Source organism: Rattus norvegicus, chromosome X, assembly GCF_021556685.1.
Source record: "Rattus norvegicus strain SHRSP/BbbUtx chromosome X, alternate assembly SHRSP_T2T, whole genome shotgun sequence".
NCBI classification, from domain to species: Eukaryota; Metazoa; Chordata; class Mammalia; order Rodentia; family Muridae; genus Rattus; species Rattus norvegicus.
Genome location: NC_141554.1, coordinates 48,087,851 through 48,109,225, shown reverse-complemented (window position 1 = coordinate 48,109,225; position 21,375 = coordinate 48,087,851). Strand labels below are relative to the sequence as shown.

The following is a 21,375-nucleotide window of genomic DNA, read 5'->3' as shown; positions in this document are numbered from 1 at the left end:
AAGAACCCCTACCTGTATTGACAGAGCTGTGGATCCTACCCAAAACATGTCTAGAAAAATGATGGCTCTGGATTAAACTGTATGCCACTTTTCATTAGATAAGGGAATATCTGAATTCTAGAAATATCCCACTGCTAACACACAACTTTACAAAGAACAGTGAAGTGTTTTGTGATAGAAATTCAATTTATAATTTTTAGTTTAAATTTTAATATGTTAACCACAATGAGAGACTAAAAAGTATAAGACAATCAAAATTTTTATTTTATTCTTGTTTTGCAAGTTAAAGCTGAGATTTTTTCCATTACCAACTTAATTCCAATTTCAGTGTACTAGTAGGTTGGGACATTTTACAAAGACAGACAGAAGTCATCCTCATGCAGTTTCAAATCTGGAAAACAAGAATGCATGCATTGCAAAAAGATTAAACTTGAACATAATGCAACTTATAATAAGAGTATTAACATTTTGAAATGCCAAGAATCCTAAAGTCACCCAAATAGAATAAACATAGAAAGCTTTATGCTCTCCTCCCACCAGCTCCCAGTTGAGGGTACAATAGCTGGATCAGTGACTACTCTGTCTGACCTGATGTTAGATATGAATTGCCAGTGCACTAGACAGTGCCCAGATCAGAGATGTCGAAGCATCTGCTGGAAGATCCAGGCCTCGACCCTGTCTATCTCATCTCTCAGAGCTTCTGCATATTTTTCAGGGTATGCTCTGGGATGAGTCTTAGTAATGCTAGCAAAAAACTGCAAGACTTTCAATTTGGTGGTTTCTGCAAAGGCCCTTGGGCCCCACAGGAACACATGGCTAGGAGGATCACTGTTAGGCACCTGTCTGTATTCCAGGTACCCTTCCTGGACAAACTCCTCAGAGATGAGCTTCCTGGGGTCTCTATGTATGTAAGGATCCATCCCACCACACAACCCTATATTATTCAGCATTTCCCAGATAATGTCCTCACTGACATAGTTTCCCTTCATAAAAATGACACCCAGTACAACTATGAGGACACCTGTCTTGGGCATACCCTGGACATCAGTCAGCATCCCATCATAGGTGATGCCCAGGGCAGTGACAAGGACATAGGAATGGACAGAAGGGTCCACTTCTACTATGTCAAGGCCAAAGACCAGCTTCATGCACTCAGAGGCCTCACTAAAGATCAGAGGATAATATTCATCATACTCTCTACCAATGGTTTCCAGCATTTCTGCTTTGGTAGTGAATGCCTTCGTTTGATATTTGAAAAGCAGAAAGTCCACCAAATCATACACCTTTACGTTCTGTGCATTGTGCAACAAATAGAGTGGGTCTTCCAGCGCCTCTAATTGTCTGATGGAAGCCTCCTCAGATGGGCCTACAGGAATGGAGGCCAGTGCCACAGAGGGAGAGCAGGCTCTCTCAGGACTCTGGAGAGGACTTGGTATTCCACTACCATACTCGGCCTTTGAGGTGGAGGTGGCTTCTTCCTCCTCTGCTGCAGCCATGGTAGCCTGGGCATTGTCCAACTCCTGTTCGGCCTGAGCATTGTCTTGGAGGTTGCTGTATTGGATGTTATGGGCATCATCCATTGTGGTTTTCCTTGGTACAGACAGGCTGGATACTGTCCTAATCAGAACAAGGAGGACACAGACCTGGTGGGAAAGGGGAGAGAGTTTATGGATTCTATTTGCAGTCACAGTCGAACAACCTGCGAAAAGTCATGTTATTCAAAACCTCTGAATAGTGCTCTAGGCTACAAGGACTCATAGCAGTCTGAGAACCTTGAAATACAGAAACAGAAAATGAACAACCTATTTGGGGTGCAGTCAGAGGGAAGATAAGCTCAGGGATACCACCAGAATATTTGATGCCAGAGAATGTCGGGTGTTCATGTTCTCAACTGTTTGAACCATTGTTATATACTTGCAGTATCTACATCCCCATAAATTCTGAGGATAGATACTTGTGCCCCGGTTACAGGATCTGAGGACACTATCCCAGAGGAAGATTTTCATATCTTTGAGTTTCAAATCATTAAGACATGCTGACCACATTCCACAGATTCAAACTGCTAGTTTGTGACTGAATTTTCATTAACAGTACTGATAATGTCTACTGTGGGGGTGCGGGGTAACAATACCCCAGTAAGTGGTGTCTTCTATGATCTTTCTGGTTACTCATGTTTCCCTTGCAAGTGCTAGACCCTGCCAATCAGATAGTCTACTGAAAAATCTTAACTGACCAGTATTTTGAAACATAATATAATGCGTGAATGGCACTTCACATCTGGCTGCACAGATTCAGACTAACTTACAAGAGATTGGACAATTCAATGGTGTTCATGTGTCCTAAGGTGTGAGACCTGCCCTATGCTCACCTTGATAAGTGACAAGGTCTGGACTGCTTCACCTTATGATCTGAGGCTAAGTTATTTAAACCAAGGTCCTATTTCTGTGATACAGAGGGAAGAGAAGAAGAGGTAACAGAAATCGTCTATGGTCCCTGAGCTTCTTCACAGCTTACAGGAGGGCAGGTAGAGGACAAACCCCATGTTGTTTAAATGGCAGGAAATCTTCAGTCCTTACCTTCAGTCCTTGCCCTCTTGAGATATTCACTCTGATATCTCCAGTCAAACTCCCCCTTCCCAGGATCTCAGTTCCTTGAGACCTGTGACCAGAAAAAAAGATAGAGTGCGTATCAAGACATCCCCTTCCAGCAGTGTGTATGTCAGGTGTGTGAGAAGTGTTTGGGGGGCCTGTGACAGGTTTCCTTCACTTCTATATTGGAGGATGTTACATGGACTTGCACGATTCTTGGACACCTGTCTTTAAGAATGGCTATGCACCCGGGTCAAGTTGTATTCCTTCTTGATATCTGAGAAGATGACAAATCCTTTTACATCTGAGTGGGTTATCTTGGATTGGTCATATGACCTGAGTGAATCTGGGCTGATAATGGGGTTTCAAAACCCACTTGAGGTTGATTTACTGACTTCTTCCTGGCACCTTCACTTTTGTGCAATTAACACAAGACCTCATCTTTCCAAAGACATCCACATTCCTGCCAAATGGACAAGTAAGCATGACACCTAATGCCCCTGATTATTGGCCACAGAACATACTGAGATATTATAGTTTGTATATTCTGTGCCGTGGACTCATAGTCCCCAGACATACATGTCTGACATACAGCTAATCCTGTGACTCCTCTCTCTGTTCCCCATCCTGACATCACTCCTCAGCCAACCTGACTTCAAAGTCTTCATCTCGCAAATAAATCACAAACAAATCATGAAGCATAAAGGACAGGCAGTCACAGTACTCACATACCGAAGGCTTTCCTGGAAAAATTTAGGGAGTTTGGCAGGTATTAGGAAAGTCTGTGTTATGGAGGGTATTGCTCTTTTTCTCTCCTTTAGGTCTCACCATGGTAACTCAAACTTACCTGGACTGCTTACAAATGCTGGACACCTCTTCTGATAATTTTCTGATACTCCAACTGCTGCTCTGATATCCTTCAGTGGATAGGCTCACCTTCCTTAGAAAAGAGAGAGAATGATAATGGAGTGTATATGCATAACTGTGGTTTGTGTCTCACACTGCCTATGAGAGCAGCTATGAGAGCAATGGCAATGCTGGATATTATATGGAGTATTTGAAGTGTGCTGTCCATAGAGAACCCTGGATTTTACCTTGATTAACTCTCTTTCCTAGGACCTCTTTACCACGGACCTCAGAATAAGGTTCTGACCTTCTATCTACTGAGGTCAAAGAAGGCCACTCATTTGACTACCCTAGTCACGTGTACTATAATCCCTATTGTTCTGATCCTGCTGGATTATCTAATAGGACATCTCTTCAGTTTACACACAGGGTCTTCACATATCACTTCATGGAGACTGGGCTCTGTCTATTACAATTGCTCCAAAAATGATGTTACTCAGAGTCCCATTGGAGGACAGAGCCTTACTGCTAGGAATGAATTCCACCATGTTAGATACAGAATTGATATGGGGAAGCACTAATTTGGGGTTCCTCAGACTAACTGAAAACTTTCATCTTGAATACAAGGATCTGCAGGAGTACACAGAGAGCATCATGAAAGTTTAAAATATTTTCTTGAAATTTGTATAGTTTCATAAATTACAATTTAATCATATTCAACATCTCTCCTATTGTATTGTAGGGCCTTGTCAGCTCTGTCACTGGGGAGCTGGAAAAAGGGGAGTTTGACTGTGCTTATCCCATGCTCCTGCTGCCAGGGCTGGTGCTAGGCCAGACAGAAGCACCTAGGCTCTGTTCTGGTGGTGGAAAACCACAGTCAGAGATGTAAGAAAGCCAGAGTTGGTAAAGGGGGTTCCTCATCTTTCATCGAGCTCAGGGCCGTGGGGTTCTCATGCTCTTAGATTTCCAAGCTATGCTGGGAATTACAGAAGAGCTGAGAATGGAGTCTGGGATCCTGGCGACTGGGAACAGCATCTAGCCAAGGGCTGGGGTAAAGTGGAGGTCCAGATTGTTCCAGTGGGTATGTTAGTCTTTAGATGGACAGCGGTTGGCATGGTGGCAATTGTGGCAGGGAGCACAGAGAGGCCTTCTAAGGGAGATTAAGCTGGGTCTCTGTAGAAGGCCTCCATGGCTTCCCACAGCAGTTCTTGGTAAACAGAGACAATCTGTGGTTCCAAACTGTTTATTGTCATGACACAAAATGGATGCTTAAAACTATACCCTGCTTCTCAGGGTGTACCTGATATTAAATACTATTTGCAGGTGGGATTTCCAAAATGGGAAGCTTATTGGCTAAAACCTTCAGGCCTCCAGGTAGCTCATTAACATGCAGAATTCTTTTTTAACCTACATGACTATACATCATTTCTCTTCTGTGTGAGAAGCATGGCCTGTGTTCCAAGTAAGGGGTTTGTTAGCAAGCTGAGAGTCAACTAAGCCTCAGGTGTGTGCCCGCTGAGCCTACATGTCCTGACCTGTTGCACGTTACCAGACTTCCTGACATGCTTTTATGTTGTACACACTCTACCAAACCCTCCATGTCCCTATAAATACTGGACTCTCATAGTTTTTAGCACATTTAGTGAAATTTGTAATACCTTTATACACTTGGGCATGTGGACATCGACTGAAGTATGATCAACTGACAAGAATCTGCAAACGTAAGGAAAACAAAATCTCCCCAGTAGGTATCAATTACCTATAGCTCCTCAGCTAGGGGTGGGACTTACATACCCCACTATGCTGGGATGTTTGTCTAACTGGGAACATACTCCTCTTGATTGTACTTGCTTAGTTGACTTGAGACTAATTAGGTAGAGCTGGTTTAATCTGGGGCGACTAAATCTGAAGCAGGATTTCAGATGTTAAACCAGAGCTCTCACCCTCACATTGTACTGGCCTCATCTGATGACTCCAGAAATCTTTTTTATTTTATCCACAAGGGTGTTGTCAATGAGTCAGTCAGGGAGCTGAGAGTCACCTAAGACTCAGGTGTGTGACACTGTGTCTCTGGGTCCTGATCTGCTCTATCTTACCAAATTTACCAGCATGATTTATGTCCTACACTCTTCCAAATCCTCCAAGTCCCATCACTACTAGACCTAAAAAAGTTTACTTAAACAGAACACATATATTCCTGGCGCATACACAAATGAACTTGAAAATGGCTCCTGTTGCCTTGGAAATGGAGTTGTGAAGCACCATTCCTGGCTATGAATCGAACCTGCAAAACCAGCAAGTACTGGTAACCATTGAAGTGTCTCTCTAACTAAAGATTCCCAGATTTCAATAGGTGAAAAAAAACAGAAAAGGCTAATTTCTACATGGTGTCATCCCATACGTTGCAGGTGTGTACAATAAGTATATAGCTGAATTAATCTACAATTCACCCTTACTTCTCACCCAGACTGTAAGAAAGAGGACTATGTCTTTACCTGGCCTTTGAGGAATTATGATTTCCTGCTCACCTATTTGATTCAAACTACAGGACTCTTTAGTAAGGGACACAAACAACAGTGCACCTGCGTTATCTTTGACCCTCCTATACAGAAAGGATGCAGTATAGGCCACCATGAATTCCATTAAAGCTAAAAGTACGGCAGCCTTTAAGCTCCAGAAAGAAAATGTTCTGTGTACTGCAAGTCCTTGGAAGTAGGTGAAATAGTGGGGCAGGAATACGGGACCACAAATAAGGGTTCTTGTTTGTTTCAGGTTAGTCAAAGGCATGCAACTGTATTAAATGGAGGCTGTCTATATGGTACAGGGCATGTGTAGGTCACCAGCAACTTACACTTGAGTCAGAAAGGGACCAAGTCCTCCTTCCTCCAGGGAACTCTAAAAATGGCATCGACACTGTAACCAACTGCTGACAGCTGGTCGGAGGCAAGAAAGTACTATTTTGAGTCTACTAGACAGCAGAGCTTGACCTGCATTTTCTGGGCCCCCCAATTATGAAAGAGTCTTTGCACTCTACTATACACTTACTCTGACTGAAAGCATGTGTCAGCCCTCCAGGATCCTAAAATTGTGATATAACACCTCCCTGAGCACCTGGATGAGGATGTGGCAGTATGTGGAGGGCCTCTTCCCCTTCAGTGAGAACTATGGCATTCTGTAACTTCCAGAAATGGCAGAAAATTATTTGGAGGACTCCAAGTCATTTCTTGCAAGAGAAAGTGCTCACTCATACCAACCAACCCGGATTTACTGCAAGAATCTGAAAAGCCTCCAGTGGTCCTTTCTATCTTATGTGAGGGTTCTACAAATAACAGAAAAACACACTCCTCTCAGAAATCTTTTTAAAAATTTAGACATTGAATCCCAGAGTAGGAATGGAAGGGGTCATTCCTCCAGATGGACCCACTGAATAGCAATTTGGGTACTCTCTTGATGAGTGTTCTTTAATCTTCTTAATACTGACACTTAATACATTCCCTAATGTGGTAGTGACACCCAACTTTAAAATTATTTTGGTTGTTACTCCATAAGTGCACTTTTACAACTGTTGTGAATCCTAATGTAAATATCTGATATGAAGGGTGTTTGATATATAATCCCAAAAGGGTTGTGTCCCACAAGTTGAGAACCATGTTTCTAGCCTGCCGGGGACCTAAACAATCCACCGACAGGGAAGTTACTGCAACATGAATGTGAACTTACCCCTGAGGCTCATGTAACCTTAAACATTGCTCCTCTACATTGTTGAAAGTGAGCAGAGGCTGAATTCTGCATCTGGGGCCATGTTTAGTGCCCAGTAACAATGGCATGTGACACTTTCTCTGGACTGGAGCTTTTATGGTCCACTCTCAGGTCTAACTTCCTCCCTGAATGTGAGCTAAGCTTATTTCTGAGAACTTCTTAACTATGCCTGTATTCGTGGACCACAAAGTTGGACCCAGCAAGCATCTCCTGCTAAAAGCTTGTTACATTCCATGCAATGCTAACTGAAGGGTGAAATTGGCATTATTATTGGTCCTTATGTCCTGATGGAGACTTTTTGCCTGCCCTAGGCTCTCACCCACATTCAGAAAGCAGGGTGTAGCTGTATTGCTACAAGGAATCTCACAAGTTGTTTCAGAGTCTGGGAACTGTTTGTATGCAGATGCGGAAGCTTGGATAACATCCCTACTTGTTTCAAGATCCTGAAAATGATACAAGTTAACCAGGTGGTTTGGGCTTACCCATCTAGAAACAATCTTCCAAAAGCCACTCTCATCTAGCATCTTTATTTAAAATGATTGTGATGTCTGATTTCTGAATTGGTAACTATTGCCATAGTCCCAAGAGAAGGAAGGGAATAAGATTATTTCAATTAATTTTCCCTTGTTTAAAGTAGCTCACATTTTCTATCCAATAAATTGTGGGGTCACTCATCGCCAAGCAGGGTTTTCACACTACAATCCTGGGAACATGTTTCACCCAGTATACTATTCCACCTCCTTCTCTAACAGAACAACTTAAAATATTGTCTTTCCTTTGTCCTCAGGTATCATGGAACAAAGGGTTCACTCCTACAGGTGAGCTCTACTTGAAGCTAGGCTGACATTAGGGATGGAATTGCATTATTTCTGGAAACATCAGAGTGGAAGGTGTGCTTTCCTCCACCCTAAGCTGTCATCTCTGGTACAAAATTGTTCTAGAAACCTGAGAAAAATCCCCCAGTGGCACAGTATGGAAGGTAGGGGGTGTCTGTCCTTCAAACTCAAGACCATGTGTGGAAGCTGTGTTTGTTGGGGTGGGGTAATCAATGTATCATGAGTAGATTTGGAGTCAGAGGGATTTCTTACCTCAACTGGAAAGGCACAGCGAGGCCACCAACAATCCAGCTGTCTCACAATATGGTGCTGCATCCACAAAGTCACCAGATGTTTAGGACTGGACAATCACTCTATCTCAAAAGTCAGCACAGAAATTTTCATAAAATTAAAGAACCTCAGAATACATCCCCAAATTCCCGGTGTCACCACAATTAGATGGGTGTAGATATCTGTCTCATTAGCTAAAGTCAGCACTGAAGCACTCTTTAAACTCAACAAAATCTCACAAAATGGAATTCAGGTTTCAGAGTTCACTGATAACAGAACTGAAGGTCCAGCTCTTTCCAATAAGTAGTGCCTGCTTGCTTCAAGACCCCAAATGAATACAAATCTAACTTAATTCTCTGGTCCTATGGATCCTGGATCCAGCTTCAGAAACCCACTAACGTTTACTCCCCATGTAAACTTCACAAGGAAAATGTCACCTGATCCTGCATCTGTGAGTACCTCTGAAATAGCACCAAAGAGTCTCAGAGGAATCTCATTCCCACGAGCATGCCCCTGTTTGGTGCAGGTTACATCATTAAAACATTAGCATTTGTGGTTCCCTTAAAAAAAAACAAAAAAACAATGTTTCCACAATCCGTTCAAAGCTACTCGTTTCACTCATCTCGAGATTCCACCTGAATTCCTCCGGGAATGTTAGAAAAAGGAAAAGACAGTCTCCAGAAACCCGAAGTAAGGAGTTCATTCCCACAAGCTTACTCAACTGGGGGTTAGGGAGGCCAAAGAGATGCAGCTGTATTATTTGGGGAAGCTTCTCTCCTGAAAGGTACGGAGTGAGCCTGAAATTCTTACACCAACTGGCAGAGAGAAGCGACCTCCCTTCCAGGCATCTCACAAAATGGCGCCGAGTCCACAAAGTCTCCGGATATGAAAGCCTGGGGAGGCGCTCTATACCACAAGTCAGCACCGAGGTTCCTTTAAACTAAGGAAACTCAAAAATGTTCTCGCAGCCCCCTATGTCGATAGATATAGATGACTGTGGAGTGTCTCATATACTACCAGGTCAGCACCGAGGCATCTTTGAAACTCAATGGACCTCAGCAAAAGGCCCTCAGCCTGCGGACTCCTCGGATATGGAAACCAGAACAAGAGTCTTTCGAGAATTGGGCTCCGTTTGCTTCAGGACCCCAAAACGACAAACATCTACCTCGTTTGTCGGGGCCTGTGGTCCTTGGATCCAGCTTAAATAACCTACACATCCACTTTGCATCAGAATAAAAATGTCACACCGTCACGCATTTCTGGGAACACTGGAAATGGTGCCCAAGGACAGTCCTGGACAAGTAGATTAGGCGCTCATTCCCTCGCAGCTGTCCCAATTTGGTGAGGTTGTATTCTTAACACCATATGATCTGGGTGACTTTGGTCCAACCACTGTTTTCACAGTCTAGTCTTAGCTACCTGTTTGAAATGGCCAACTATTCCATCGCTTTTCCTCAGGGAAAGTTTCCAGTGACTTTAGACCATCTCTAGAATCCAGGAGTAAGGAGCTAGTTCACACAACGTTACCTGACTGCGAACTAAGCAGACTAAAAGGGTGAAGCACTATTATTTAGGAACTGTCTGTCCATGAAGGTTTCAGAGCGAGCCTGAAATTCTTACCTCAACTGTAACAGCGAGGCGACCACCCTTCTAGGCGTCTGACAAAATGGCGCTGAGTGCACAAGATCACCACCTATGAAAGCCTGGGGAGGCGCTCTGACTCACAAATCAGCGCAGAAGTTCCTTTAAAATTAGGAAACTCAAAAATGTTCTCGCGGCCCCCTATATCGCTAGATATAGATGACTGTGGAGTGTCTCATATACTACCAGGTCAGCACCGAGCATCATTTAAACTCAATGGACCTCGGCAAATGGCCCTCAGCCTGCGGACTCTTCGGATATGGAAACCAGAACAAGAGTCTTTCGAGAATTGGGCTCCGTTTGCTTCAGGACCCCAAAACGACAAACATCTACCTCACTTGTCTGGGCCTGTGGTCCTTGGATCCAGCTCAAATAACCTACACATCCACTTTGCATCAGAATAAAAATGTCACACCGTCACGCATTTCTGGGAACACTGGAAATGGTGCCCAAGGACAGTCCTGGACAAGTGGGTTAGGCGCTCATTCCCTCGCAGCTGTCCTAATTTGGTGAGGTTATATTCTTAACACCATATGATCTGGGTGACTTTGGTCCAACCACTGTTTTCACAGTCTAGTCTTAGCTACCTGTTTGAAATGGCCAACTATTCCATCGCTTTTCCTCAGGGAAAGTTTCCAGTGACTTTAGACCATCTCTAGAATCCAGGAGTAAGGAGCTAGTTCACACAAAGTTACCTGACTGGGAGCTAAGCAGACTAAAGGGGTGAAGCACTATTATTTAGGATCTTTCTGTCCATGAAGGTTTCAGAGTGAGCCTGAAATTCTTACCCCAACTGTAACTGCGAGGCGACCACCCTTCTAGGCGTCTGACAAAATGGCGCTGAGTGCACCAGATCACCACCTATGAAAGCCTGGGGAGGCGCTCTGTCTCACAAATCAGCCCAGAGGTTCCTTTAAACTTAGGAAACTCAAAAATGTGCCCGCAGTCCCCGTGTTACGAAATATATGACTGCAGAGGGACTCACATGGCTGAGTCCTCACTGAGGCATCCCTTAATCACGGGAAAGGTCAAAAAACAGTCCTCAGGCTCTTCTCTTCACCAACAAGGAGACTGGGGCCCAAGCTGTTTCCCGTTATGGGGCTCACGTTGAATTCCAGATCCCAAAATGATACAAAAGTAGTTTGTCTGAGCCTGTGGTTCTTGGATCCACCTTAAACAACCTACTCTTCCACTTTACATCCTCAAGCATTTCTGGGAACATCAGAAATGGTGCCCAAGGACAGAGTCCGGGATAAAGTAGAGTAGGGGTTTATTTCCACGCTGCTGCCCCCGTTTGGTGAGATTATATTCTTAACACCATATGATCTGGGTGACTTCGGTACAACCACTGTTTTCACAGTCTAGTCTTAGCTACCTGCTGAAATGGCCAAGTATTCCATCGCTTTTCCTCAGGGAAAGTTTCCAGTGACTTTAGACGGTCTCTAGAATCCAGGAGTACGGAGTTAGTTGACACAAAGTTACCTGACTGGGAGCTAAGCAGACTAAAGGGGTGAAGCACTATTATTTAGGATCTTTCTGTCCATGAAGGTTTCAGAGTGAGCCTGAAATTCTTACCTCAATTGTAACTGGGAGGCGACCACCCTTCTAGGCGTCTGACAAAATGGCGCTGTGTGCACCAGATCACCACCTATGAAAGCCTGGGGAGGCGCTCTATCTCACAAATCAGCCCAGAGGTTCCTTTAAACTTAGGAAACTCAAAAATGTTCTCGCGGCCCCCTATGTCGCTAGATATGGATGACTGTGGAGTGTCTCATATACTACCAGGTCACCACCGAGCATCATTTAAACTCAATGGACCTCGGCAAATGGCCCTCAGCCTGCGGACTCCTCAGATATGGAAACCAGAACAAGAGTCTTTCGAGAATTGGGCTCCGTTTGCTTCAGGACCCCAAAACGACAAACATCTACCTCATTTGTCTGGGCCTGTGGTCCTTGGATCCAGCTTAAATAACCTACACATCCACTTTGCATCTGAATAAAAATGTCACACCGTCACGCATTTCTGGGAACACTGGAAATGGTGCCCAAGGACAGTCCTGGACAACTAACTGGGTTAGGCGCTCATTCCCTCGCAGCTGTCCAATTTGGTGAGGTTATATTCTTAACACCATATGATCTGGGTGACTTTGGTCCAACCACTGTTTTCACAGTCTAGTCTTAGCTACCTGTTTGAAATGGCCAACTATTCCATCGCTTTTCCTCAGGGAAAGTTTCCAGTGACTTTAGACCATCTCTAGAATCCAGGAGTAAGGAGCTAGTTCACACAAAGTTACCTGACTGGGAGCTAAGCAGACTAAAGGGGTGAAGCACTATTATTTAGGATCTTTCTGTCCATGAAGGTTTCAGAGTGAGCCTGAAATTCTTACCCCAACTGTAACTGCGAGGCGACGACCCTTCTAGGCGTCTGACAAAATGGCGCTGAGTGCACAAGATCACCACCTATGAAAGCCTGGGGAGGTGCTCTGTCTCACAAATCAGTGCAGAGGTTCCTTTAAACTTAGGAAACTCAAAAATGTGCCCGCAGTCCCCGTGTTACGAAATATATGACTGCAGAGGGACTCACATGGCCGAGTCCTCACTGGGGCATCCCTTAATCTCGGGAAAGGTCAAAAAACAGTCCTCAGGCTCTTCTCTTCACCAACAAGGAGACTGGGGCCCAAGCTGTTTCCGGTAATGGGGCTCACGTTTAATTCCAGATCCCAAAATGATACAAAAGTAGTTTGTCTGAGCCTGTGGTTCTTGGATCCACCTTAAACAACCTACTCTTCCACTTTACATTCTCAAGCATTTCTGGGAACATCAGAAATGGTGCCCAAGGACAGAGTCCGGGATAAAGTAGACTAGGGGTTCATTCCCACGCTGCTGCCCCCGTTTGGTGAGGTTATATTATTAACAGCATATGATCTGGGTGGCTTTGGTCCAACCACTGTTTTCACCGTCTAGTCTTAGCTACCTGTATGAAATGGCCAAGTATTCCATCGCTTTTCCTCAGGGAAAGTTTCCAGTGACTTTAGTCCATCTCTAGAATCCAGGAGTAAGGAGCTAGTTCACACAAAGTTACCTGACTGCGAACTAAGCAGACTAAAAGGGTGAAGCACTATTATTTAGGAACTGTCTGTCCATGAAGGTTTGAGAGCGAGCCTGAAATTCTTACCTCAACTGTAACAGCGAGGCGACCACCCTTCTAGGCGTCTGACAAAATGGCGCTGAGTGCACAAGATCACCACCTATGAAAGCCTGGGGAGGCGCTCTATCTCACAAATCAGCGCAGAGGTTCCTTTAAACTTAGGAAACTCAAAAATGTTCTCGCGGCCCCCTATGTCGCTAGATATAGATGACTGTGGAGTGTCTCATATACTACCAGGTCAGCACCGAGCATCATTTAAACTCAATGGACCTCGGCAAATGGCCCTCAGCCTGCGGACTCCTCGGATATGGAAACCAGAACAAGAGTCTTCCGAGAATGGGGCTCTGTTTGCTTCAGGACCCCAAAACGACAAACATCTACCTCATTTGTCGGGGCCTGTGGTCCTTGGATCCAGCTTAAATAACCTACATATCCACTTTGCATCTGAATAAAAATGTCACACCGTCACGCATTTCTGGGAACACTGGAAATGGTGCCCAAGGACAGTCCTGGACAACTGGGTTAGGCGCTCATTCCCTCGCAGCTGTCCCAATTTGGTGAGGTTATATTCTTAACACCATATGATCTGGGTGACTTTGGTCCAACCACTGTTTTCACAGTCTAGTCTTAGCTACCTGTTTGAAATGGCCAACTATTCCATCGCTTTTCCTCAGGGAACGTTTCCAGTGACTTTAGACCATCTCTAGAATCCAGGAGTAAGGAGCTAGTTCACACAAAGTTACCTGACTGGGAGCTAAGCAGACTAAAGGGGTGAAGCACTATTATTTAGGATCTTTCTGTCCATGAAGGTTTCAGAGTGAGCCTGAAATTCTTACCCCAACTGTAACTGCGAGGCGACGACCCTTCTAGGCGTCTGACAAAATGGCGCTGAGTGCACAAGATCACCACCTATGAAAGCCTGGGGAGGTGCTCTGTCTCACAAATCAGCGCAGAGGTTCCTTTAAACTTAGGAAACTCAAAAATGTGCCCGCAGTCCCCGTGTTACGAAATATATGACTGCAGGGGGACTCACATGTCTGAGTCCTCACTGAGGCATCCCTTAATCTCGGGAAAGGTCTAAAAACAGACCTCAGGCTCTTCTCTTCACCAACAAGGAGACTGGGGCCCAAGCTGTTTCCGGTAATGGGGCTCACGTTTAATTCCAGATCCCAAAATGATACAAAAGTAGTTTGTCTGAGCCTGTGGTTCTTGGATCCACCTTAAACAACCTACTCTTCCACTTTACATCCTCAGGCATTTCTGGGAACATCAGAAATGGTGCCCAAGGACAGAGTCCGGGATAAAGTAGACTAGGGGTTTATTCCCACGCTGCTGCCCCCGTTTGGTGAGGTTATATTATTAACACCATATGATCTGGGTGGCTTTGGTCCAACCACTGTTTTCACAGTCTAGTCTTAGCTACCTGTTTGAAATGGCCAACTATTCCATCGCTTTTCCTCAGGGAAAGTTTCCAGTGACTTTAGACCATCCCTAGAATCGAGGAGTAAGGAGCTAGTTCACACAAAGTTACCTGACTGCGAACTAAGCAGACTAAAAGGGTGAAGCACTATTATTTAGGAACTGTCTGTCCATGAAGGTTTCAGAGCGAGCCTGAAATTCTTACCTCAACTGTAACAGCGAGGCGACCACCCTTCTAGTCCTCTGACAAAATGGCGCTGAGTGCACAAGATCACCACCTATGAAAGCCTGGGGAGGCGCTCTATCTCACAAATCAGCCCAGATGTTCCCTTAGATCTCGCGAAACTCAAAAATGTTTCCTCAGTACCCATGTTACCAAATATATGACTGTGGAGGGACTCAAATGGCCAAGTCCTCACTGAGGCATCCCTTAATCTCAGGAAACATAAAAAAAAAGTTCCTCAGGCTCCCCTGTTCACCAACAAGGAGATTGGTCCCCAAGCTGTTTTGAGTAATGGGGCTCCCGTTTGATTTGGGATCTCAGACGGTACAAAAGTAGATCAATCTTTTTGTGCCTGTGAGTGGCTTCTGGGTCTGCCTTTAAATACCCACCTTTCTACTCTATGTGAGATTGAAAATGTCACATGATCCTGCATTAATGGAATCCTCTAAAGTGGTGCCTGATTAATAACCTATTATATGTGTCAGTCTGATCCAACCAGTGTTTCCACAAGCCACTCTTAGCTGGTCATTTGACACAGACAGCTATTCCACAACTACTCCTCAGGAAATGTTTGACAATGGCTTCCTTAGGCAGTCTTCAGAATTAGAAGTAAGGAGGTTTTTCCCACAATGTTACCTGACTGGAAGCTAGTCAGTCCAATGCGATGAAGTTTTATTATTCAGAGGAAACACCTATCTTAAAAAGTTTCAGAGTGAACACAAAATTCTTGCCTCAACTGGCAAAGCTAGACATTGTCCCTTCCAGGATGCTCACAAAATTGCAATCACTTCACAAATTCATGACATATGAAAGCCTGGCAAGGTTTTCTATCTCACAAGTCAGCACAGAGGTTTCTTTAAACTCAGGAACCTCATAAAACATCCCCAATGCCACCATGTCATAGGCATAAATGGCTGGGGAGGGACTCATATGCTCATGTTATCACTGAAGAATCTTTCAAACTCAAAGAAATTCACTAAATAGACCTCAGTCTCCCTTGTCATCCTATATGGAAAATGGGGCCCAGTCTCATTCTACTGAGTGGTTCCATTTGCCTCAGGACAACAAAAGGATACAAAGGTAGCTTAATTGTCTGAGCCTGTGGATTCTGGATTCCCTACCAAGTGCCCACTTCCTCACCTTCCATACAAGCTAAAATTGTCACAGGATCCTGCATTTCTGGGAACCTCTGACAAACCTAAGGACAAAGTCCTCTGAGAGGGAGCAGTGGTAGCTCCTTGCCACAATACCTGTCCCTTTTGGGGGCAGGTCATATTACTCAAACTATAATATGTAGTGTGTTTTCACAGAGACAGAGCTTCCAACTTCCACTCTTAGGGTTTTTTTCACTCTGTGAGCTAATCAGGAGCCTACCCTCATGGAATGTTTAAAAATGGAAGCTAAGTATAGTATAGTTTCTAGAAATGAGAGGCATCAGCTCATTCCTATAACTGAACAGCATAGTCCTCCACAGAGCCAAGAGATGAATCTGCATTCTTCAGGTACTAGTTATCATGGAAAGAGGATTATCTAATCAGCCCTAATCTCTTAACTGGAGTTGAAAGGCACTGTGAGGCAGTCTCTTGTTTAGAATCTTTGCAGAATTTCTCTCAGTGGTCTAAGTTGCTAGTTGAGGAAAAATATGGTGGAACTCCTATTTGAATTTTATCACTAAGGCAGCTTATAGTCTGTGGAACCACACACATTGGCTCTGCGTTCCCTAAGTCCCTGGATGCAGATGTGGAAGGTTGGGTACAGGCTTATTCACAAAAGTCTACTCTTATTTGGGGCAGGACCATCAAATGGATGCTAAGTAGCTTGATTTTCTGGGCCTGTTCTTCTGGAATCTGGCTTTTACTATAAATATTCTCGAATGTAATTATATCTGTAATCTGTTCCCAAGTTCCATCTTGACTATAAATACTTTAAGAATCTTCAGAAATGAATTATGATCAAAATAAAGACAAGCTAATGTTCTACAGATATCTGTTTGGTTCATAACTTCTGTTAGTTTCACTGCGCCTCTATCCATCTAGTTATCTCTGATGTTAGTTGGTCTTGCTGTCTCTGAGTGTAGTTTATTCCTCCTCTGGGCCTGTGGGCCTTTGAGCCCATGGTCTTAGGAGTGAGAGAACTCATGGGACAAGCTCTCTCCAGGCATAATTTGGTATGAAAGGCTATGGGCTTTGGTATGAAAGGTATGGGCCCAGATGGAGACTGGAAGGTTCCTGTCCCAGGCTGCTCTGCAGTTCCTGTGCCCTGTGTACTCCTGGCGTGTCCCTCTTTGGACAGTGAGTGGAGCAAAAGCCATGTCTCAACTTTGGGCTTAAGAATGAGAGCACTCGAAAGAAAACAGGAAAACAGGTCTACAGCACTCCTGACACACAGGCTTATAGGACAGTCTAGCCACGGTCAGAAATAGCATAACAAAGTAACACTAGAGATAATCTGATGGCGAGAGGCAAGCGCAGGAACCCAAGCAACAGAAACCAAGACTACATGGCATCATTGGAGCCCAATTCTCCCACCAAAGCAAACACGGAATATCCAAACACACCAGAAAAGCAAGATCTAGTTTCAAAATCATATTTGATCATGATGCTGGAGGACTTCAAGAAAGCCGTGAAGAACTCCCTTAGAGAACAAGTAGAAGCCTACAGAGAGGAATCACAAAAATCCCTGAAAGAATTCCAGGAAAACACAATCAAACAGTTGAAGGAATTAAAAATGGAAATAGAAGCAATCAAGAAAGAACACATGGAAACAACCCTGGACATAGAAAATCAAAAGAAAAGACAAGGAGCTGTAGATACAAGCTTCACCAACAGAATACAAGAAATGGAAGAGAGAATCTCGGGAGCAGAAGATTCCATAGAAATCATTGACTCAACTGTCAAAGATAATGTAAAACGGAAAAAGCTACTGGTCCAAAACATACAGGAAATCCAGGACTCAATGAGAAGATCAAACCTAAGGATAATAGGTATAGAAGAGAATGAAGACTCCCAGCTCAAAAGACCAGTAAATATCTTCAACAAAATCATAGAAGAAAACTTCCCTAACCTAAAAAAAGAGATACCCATAGGCATACAAGAAGCCTACAGAACTCCAAATAGATTGGACCAGAAAAGAAACACCTCCTGTCACATAATTGTCAAAACACCAAACGCACAAAATAAAGAAAGAATATTAAAAGCAGTAAGGGAAAAAGGTCAAGTAACATATAAAGGCAGACCTATCAGAATCACACCAGTCTTTTCGCCAGAAACTATGAAGGCCAGAAGATCCTGGACAGATGTCATACAGACCCTAAGAGAACACAAGTGCCAGCCCAGGTTACTGTATCCTGCAAAACTCTCAATTAACATAGATGGAGAAACCAAGATATTCCATGACAAAACCAAATTTACACAATATCTTTCTATAAATCCAGCACTACAAAGGATAATATATGGTAAAGCCCAACATAAGGAGGCAAGCTATAACCTAGAAGAAGCAAGAAACTAATCGTCTTGGCAACAAAACAAAGAGAATGAAAGCACACAAACATAACCTCACATCCAAATATGAATATAACAGGAAGCAATAATCACTATTCCTTAATATCTCTCAACATCAATGGCCTCAACTCCCCAATAAAAAGACATAGATTAACAAACTGGATACGCAATGAGGACCCTGCATTCTGCTGCCTACAGGAAACACACCTCAGAGACAAAGACAGACACTACCTCAGAGTGAAAGGCTGGAAAACAACTTTCCAAGCAAATGGTCAGAAGAAGCAAGCTGGAGTAGCCATTCTAATATCAAATAAAATCAATTTTCAATTACAAGTCATAAAAAAAGATAAGGAAGGACACTTCATATTCATCAAAGGAAAAATCCACCAAGATGAACTCTCAATCCTCATCTTCGATTGGTTTATATACAAGTGTGCAATTTCTAGGCTTGAAAGTAAAATGATGCTATCTGGTGCTGGATAGAGGAGCCTTATTTTTTATTATGGCAGCTTGCTATTTTTGTAACATGGTGATTTGGTTGAACACAATAAAGTACAGTAGTAACTGATCTCCCCCTCTTCCTGGATGAGTGAGGAGATGATTAAATGTTGATGTCAGCATCCATGAGCATATTCAGATGAGCTTCTGCTTCTGTTGAAAAGGATGCTGTGTTTGATTGTGGTCCGAAGCTTTGAAGCACTACTTGGCATCTCCTTCCTTGGAGGTCTCACTGTTTAAACATAACAGATTTGATAGCTTGTTGGTAAGGTGAGGTCCAGCTTGTCTCCACTAGGTCATCTTCATGTGAATCCGGTGGTTATACGGTTTTGTTCTAGGGATATTTCATTTTTTTAATAACGGTTTTAGCTGACATTCATGGAGAGAATGAATCCTTAGAACTGTGCCACTAGTGAAAGGAAATCCTGTCTATAGTATGTTTCTTTACAAAGCTGTGTCACACCATCCTTTGGGCCCTCTGCTGGAAAAGTAGAATCAAGTCTCAAATAATGCCTTTTAAATTGTATCCTCTAGTATTATAGATGTAGGACAGTACTGTATCATACCTCTGTGGATGTAAAATAGCTTGTACCTGCTTTATGATACGTAGTAGTGACCGTGCTTTATCAGAGCTGTTTTTAATGATGTTGCTCAGAATGTTTTCTTTCCAGATGATGATTGAGAAGCTAATTTTAAAAAAAAAAATGGTGCCAGGTACCACAAGAGTAACAGAACTGTGCTGTTTTCTCGGGTTTTGTTTTTTTACTTTTTTTTTTTTAATGGAGTGTGCTGGATGTCTCTACAGTTTTGTTCAGATGACTGCAGAACCTGGAAAAGCTGTTGCTGCTGTTGATGCATAACACACTGCTATTATTGGTCTTTTTATATAAATATAAATATATATATACAGATATATAATTTGAATTTTTTGAAACTTTACCTGTGCTGTCAACTTTCGAAAAAAGTATCCCCGTTTACTGTGTTGAGTTGGCACTGTACAGAAATTAACAGCCATATTGGTCTAGAAATGTTGAACTTAAGTTTTTTCCATTTGTACAGGGGTAACACACTGTATTAAATATGTAAGGTCTTATATACGTGGGTTTGATTACAAAAACTAATAAAGTATTCTCTAAAAAAAAAAAGAAAAGAGGATTCTGGGAAATAGTGTATAAAAGGAGACCAAGGGAGGGACGCTGCGGCAGATGCTAAAGGAGATGTTGAGGAAGATAGTAAGAAAGGGGATGAAAGCGCAGTAAACAGCCATGTAGAAGACTCAGAATATTGGAAAGGGTTAAATAAGTTAGTCCTGGAATGAGCCAAAGTTTGTGGCTTAAGAAATTGTTAATAAATAATTAGTTTCAGAGTTGTCATTGTGGGACCGGGAGCTGGGAAGGGAAAAAGAACTTTTTTCTTTTCCAAAGGTTAATTTCTCCTAATTATTTTCAAATGATTATGTAAGATGCTAATATATGGAAATGATGTGTAGGTTTTATGGTAAATTGCAACTATCCTGGGGAATTCTAAAATAAATGTTTTTAATGCAAAAAAAAAAAAAAAAAAAAGAATGAGAGCACTCGGTAGACACCTCTGTCTTCTGTGTGGGATACGTGTCGGCTGGGAAATCTCCGTAATAGATCTCCGTAATAAACCTCGCCTTTGCGTATTACATCCAAAATGGTCTCCCTGTGTCTGGGGTCCAGGATTTCCCGGGACTTGAGTAAGGGTCTCTCTTCAGGGATCTTTCATTTGGGGGCTCGGCCAGGATCTTCGTGACCACCCCAGACCCCGAAGACCCCTTGGAGGTGAGTTGGATGTTTGTCTGAGCGTTTCTGTGTGAGCGGTGCCGCATTTGTCAGTCTGGGTCTGCTTGTCCACTGTCTATCTGTTTCCAGTCGTCTCCCGGTAGGAACAACTTGGGTCGGTTTGTTTCCAGTCATCTCTGGGTAGGAACGACTTGGGTTGGTTTGTTTCCAGTCGTCTCCGGGTAGGAACAACTTGGGCAGCTGTCGCAGAGGTCCGTGAAGACCCCCGAGACTTCAGGGGACAGACTTGTCCGGCACTGCAGGCTCCAACCCTGGGGTACCTCTTGAGGGTGGAGGGGGCCCAGAAGGAACTGGTTGCCTCCTATCTCCTCACTGTTAAGTGAGGAGATTAGAGACCTTGCCGGGTGATCTGGCTTTGGTTTCTTGTGGAATAGTCACAGAGGGTGACTAGTTTTAGACATCCTTGTCTCTCTTGTCATTTTGTTAGTCTTCTGTGTTGGGTGTTTGTTGTACTTTGTAGACAGAAGGAAGAGTGATGTGGAATCCGCTCTCCCTCATCTGTCTTTGGTGTCCCCTTGGTAAGGAAGAGTGATATGGAATCTGCTCTCCTTAATCTGTTGTTGGTGAGCTCAGGGAAGCTCTCATCTAAATCAGTTCAGTTTTGTGGTGATCTCGCAGCAGACATTTGTTTTTTGTTTTTGTGCTCACTTCTGTTTTTTTGTCTGTTTATCTTTTGATTGTCTTTCTGTGTGACTAAATGCTTTTGTCCTTTTCGGTGGACCTCTATCTTCTGGACTCTCTTCTTGTTTTCTCGCCATCCCACTTGAGATGCTTGTTAGTAGCTATTACAGGAAATACAGAATCCTACTACAGGCCAGAAA

General features: G+C 43.4%; 1 protein-coding gene across 1 annotated transcript; it reads right to left on the bottom strand.

The window, feature by feature from the left end:
- Positions 1–245: 245 nt before the first annotated feature.
- On the bottom strand, positions 246–9,969 carry LOC147998217 (melanoma-associated antigen 10-like). Its single transcript, XM_087601208.1, has 5 exons — positions 9,920–9,969; positions 8,282–8,382; positions 3,436–3,528; positions 2,577–2,658; positions 246–1,643 (listed from the first exon to the last, which is right to left on the bottom strand). Exon 5 carries the CDS (start codon positions 1,578–1,580, stop codon positions 633–635), a length of 948 nt encoding a protein of 315 aa, XP_087457334.1. The 5' UTR covers positions 1,581–1,643; positions 2,577–2,658; positions 3,436–3,528; positions 8,282–8,382; positions 9,920–9,969; the 3' UTR covers positions 246–632.
- Between the last annotated feature and the right edge of the window lie 11,406 nt (positions 9,970–21,375).